General features: G+C 32.4%; 1 protein-coding gene across 1 annotated transcript in view; it reads right to left on the bottom strand.

Moving 5' to 3' along the window:
• The window catches only part of atp6v1c2 (ATPase H+ transporting V1 subunit C2), a 23,596-nt gene extending 22,838 nt beyond the window's left edge, over nt 1–758 (bottom strand). The window contains exon 1 of the mRNA XM_016569505.1: nt 630–758. Within this exon, the coding sequence (XP_016424991.1) occupies nt 630–758 (129 nt within the window). The remainder of the gene's footprint in view (nt 1–629) is intronic.
• Between the last annotated feature and the right edge of the window lie 2,111 nt (nt 759–2,869).

Raw genomic sequence — 2,869 nt, 5'->3', positions numbered from 1 at the left:
CTATATACCTGTTTGCCATTGTCTGACCCATGCCTGTTTTATGACCACATCTCTGTCTTCTATTAAAGCTTTGCAAATGGATCCGCACGTCTCACGTCTCGTCGGCTCCGTAAAAATTACCATGATACCATGCATGAATAAGTGATAGAAATTAATAATTTTCCTCATTTTTAATTCTTATTATTGGCGATTATTGTTCACAATATAATTATTTTGCTTATTTAGGCTACTTCTGTATTATGTTTCGGGCTTCAATGTGTGTATCATAAAAATTTAATTTCCCAGGTGCACTTGAAGGCAGCAGAAGTATAATCTCATTTTATTTTTTACATTTAATTTTTTTTACAAATCACAGCATTGACTGCATTTACCAAGCTTAACAATTTAACACTGTTTTCAGAGTATTTGTAATGATGTAATAAACGATATAAATAAAAAAGCTTAACTCTTTTGTATTTATTATTATTTTATTTTATTATTATTTTTTATTATTTTTATTATTGTTTACTGTCCATTGATTATTGACCTTAAGCAACAATTTTCAACTATAAGCCTCAAACTGGCCTATAGTGAAGCACCGGAGATCCTCCAGAGAGCCCAGAAGTCTTAGAAGAAGAGTGTTTCCTTACCTTCAGCTCTGGGATGTGGATTCTGGAGCTCGTGGCCAGACCGGTTTTGGCTGAGACCCGTTTGAGTTTCTCTAAAGACTGACAGCTGATTTTATCCAGAGGAACCGAAATCAACCAGAACTCCATCATGCTGGTTCTTCTCACCTGTGACAGCAGTCTGTGACTTAGAATGAGTCCAATTATGAACGTACACTGACCAGTTGCTGACTGTATCCCTGGTTTGCTGACTACAGTGTCTGAGAAGATTAGGTTTCTCAGACAGACGAGCACAATTCTCATGTTCTAAAGACACTAAAGTTTTATGATGAGAGTAAATGAGGTAATACCTCATCAAGATCAGCTAAAGAAATAGTCTGGGAGATCCATCTTCAGTTTTTACAAAACCCATTTGTGTGCATGATTCAGTTCAATTCAAGTATTTAATGTCATCTGTTACAGAATGTTGCATATAGAGAAATCATGTCACTTAAACTGATAATACAGCGCATTCAGCAATCTACTCAGGATAAATTGATTTATATGTTTCATTGTTTATATTTAATTAATGTACATTTATGTTGAATCTAATGTTTTACAAGTTCATCAATACATTTAGAACAAATAAAAAGCAACTCACATAGTTTCTCACTTACCTGTGGTTAGTCATGTTTACTGTGTGTTTTGCACAGGCAGGTGTCTGAAGCTTACATACAACCGTGAATAAATGAAGGTCAAATGTAGTCTTATAAAACTGAATTATAAATGAATTAATAGGATAAAGGTAAGTGAATGAAGCATACGTACTTCATGAGGTTTGTGAGGTAAGGCAGACAGTGGACTGTTATGTAAAGTGATCGCTGGTAAAGCATTGTGAGAGAACAGGTGTTGTGTGAAAACATTATCATAATGAGAGACACGCGCTCTTCTCACATTGCATTCCGTGATGCTGAAATTGTTTCCCGCCACGTTCTTTTAAGCACCATTTTATGCTTAGTTTGGATGTGTTCATTGTTTCCGTGTTCAATGCATGCTCCACCTTAGATTTTATCAAAAATTATTTTTGTTTATTTTTAATTATTCTCCTTTATCTATATATATATAGAGAGAGAGAGAGAGAGCGTGTGTGTTTTTTTTTTCTTTCAACAAATTGTTTCATGATCTTTCTACCTCTCCTCACAAATTTTATCCAAGCCAAATTTTTAGATTTGACTAAAGACAAAAATAAAAAAAAAACTGTTCTTTGACTTTTCTGGTAATTTGTGAATTTTTGTTGATTTTTATGCCTTTATTGGATAGGACAGTAGAGATCAGACAGAAAAGTCTGAAAAATTCACATACACTTTATTTCAAAATAGAGATAACTGTAAATAGCTTTTTTTTCTTCTTCTTTTTTTTTTTGCTGTGTCCGTTTTTGAAGTGGTGGTCAGGGTCTCGAATTAAAATAATAAATAAAAAATGTAATGTAAACATTATCTGTATACATTTATTTCTAAAATCTAAATACTTCAGAAAAATAAGCTTTGTTAAATTGAGCTTGAAATTAAGAATATACAGTGGGTACGGAAAGTATTCAGACCCCCTTAAATTTTTCACTCTTTGTTATATTGCAGCCATTTGCTAAAATCATTTAAGTTATTTTTTTTTCCTCATTAATGTACACACAGCCAAATCCAGGTGTGAAAAACTTGTTGCATCTTTCCCAAAAAGACTCATGGCTGTATTAGATCAAATGGGTGCTTCTACTAAATACTGAGCATTTTTCAGTTTTTCTTTTTTAATAAATCTGCAAAGATGTCAACAATTCTGTGTTTTTCAACAAACATGGGGTGCTGTGTGTACATTAATGAGGAAAAAAAATTAACTTAAATGATTTTAGCAAATGGCTGCAATATAACAAAGAGTGAAAAATTTAAGGGGGTCTGAATACTTTCCGTACCCACTGTATATATATATATATATATATATGTATACATATATATATCCTAAAACAATACATATGGGAGAACAATGCTGGTGATCAATATTAGAGAATCGTCTTTTTAGCGCTGCTGGATTCCTTTGCACTAAAATGGGACTTTACTATCACAGGTGAATTTATAAGTAGAATACTTATATTTAAAGTATAATACCTAATAATTAGACGCGACTGCATTTTTGATGTTAATAAATGGTAATGTTAACAAAAAAATGTAAATAAATAAAATGTAAAATAATTATCTCAGTTTTAGGAACTATCGTCGCGGAATGTGTTTCCACACGGA

This window comes from Sinocyclocheilus rhinocerous, unplaced genomic scaffold, assembly GCF_001515625.1.
Source record: "Sinocyclocheilus rhinocerous isolate Xijiao unplaced genomic scaffold, SAMN03320098_v1.1 scaffold1042, whole genome shotgun sequence".
Taxonomy (NCBI): Eukaryota; Metazoa; Chordata; class Actinopteri; order Cypriniformes; family Cyprinidae; genus Sinocyclocheilus; species Sinocyclocheilus rhinocerous.
This window is presented reverse-complemented; position numbering and strand designations above follow the sequence as displayed.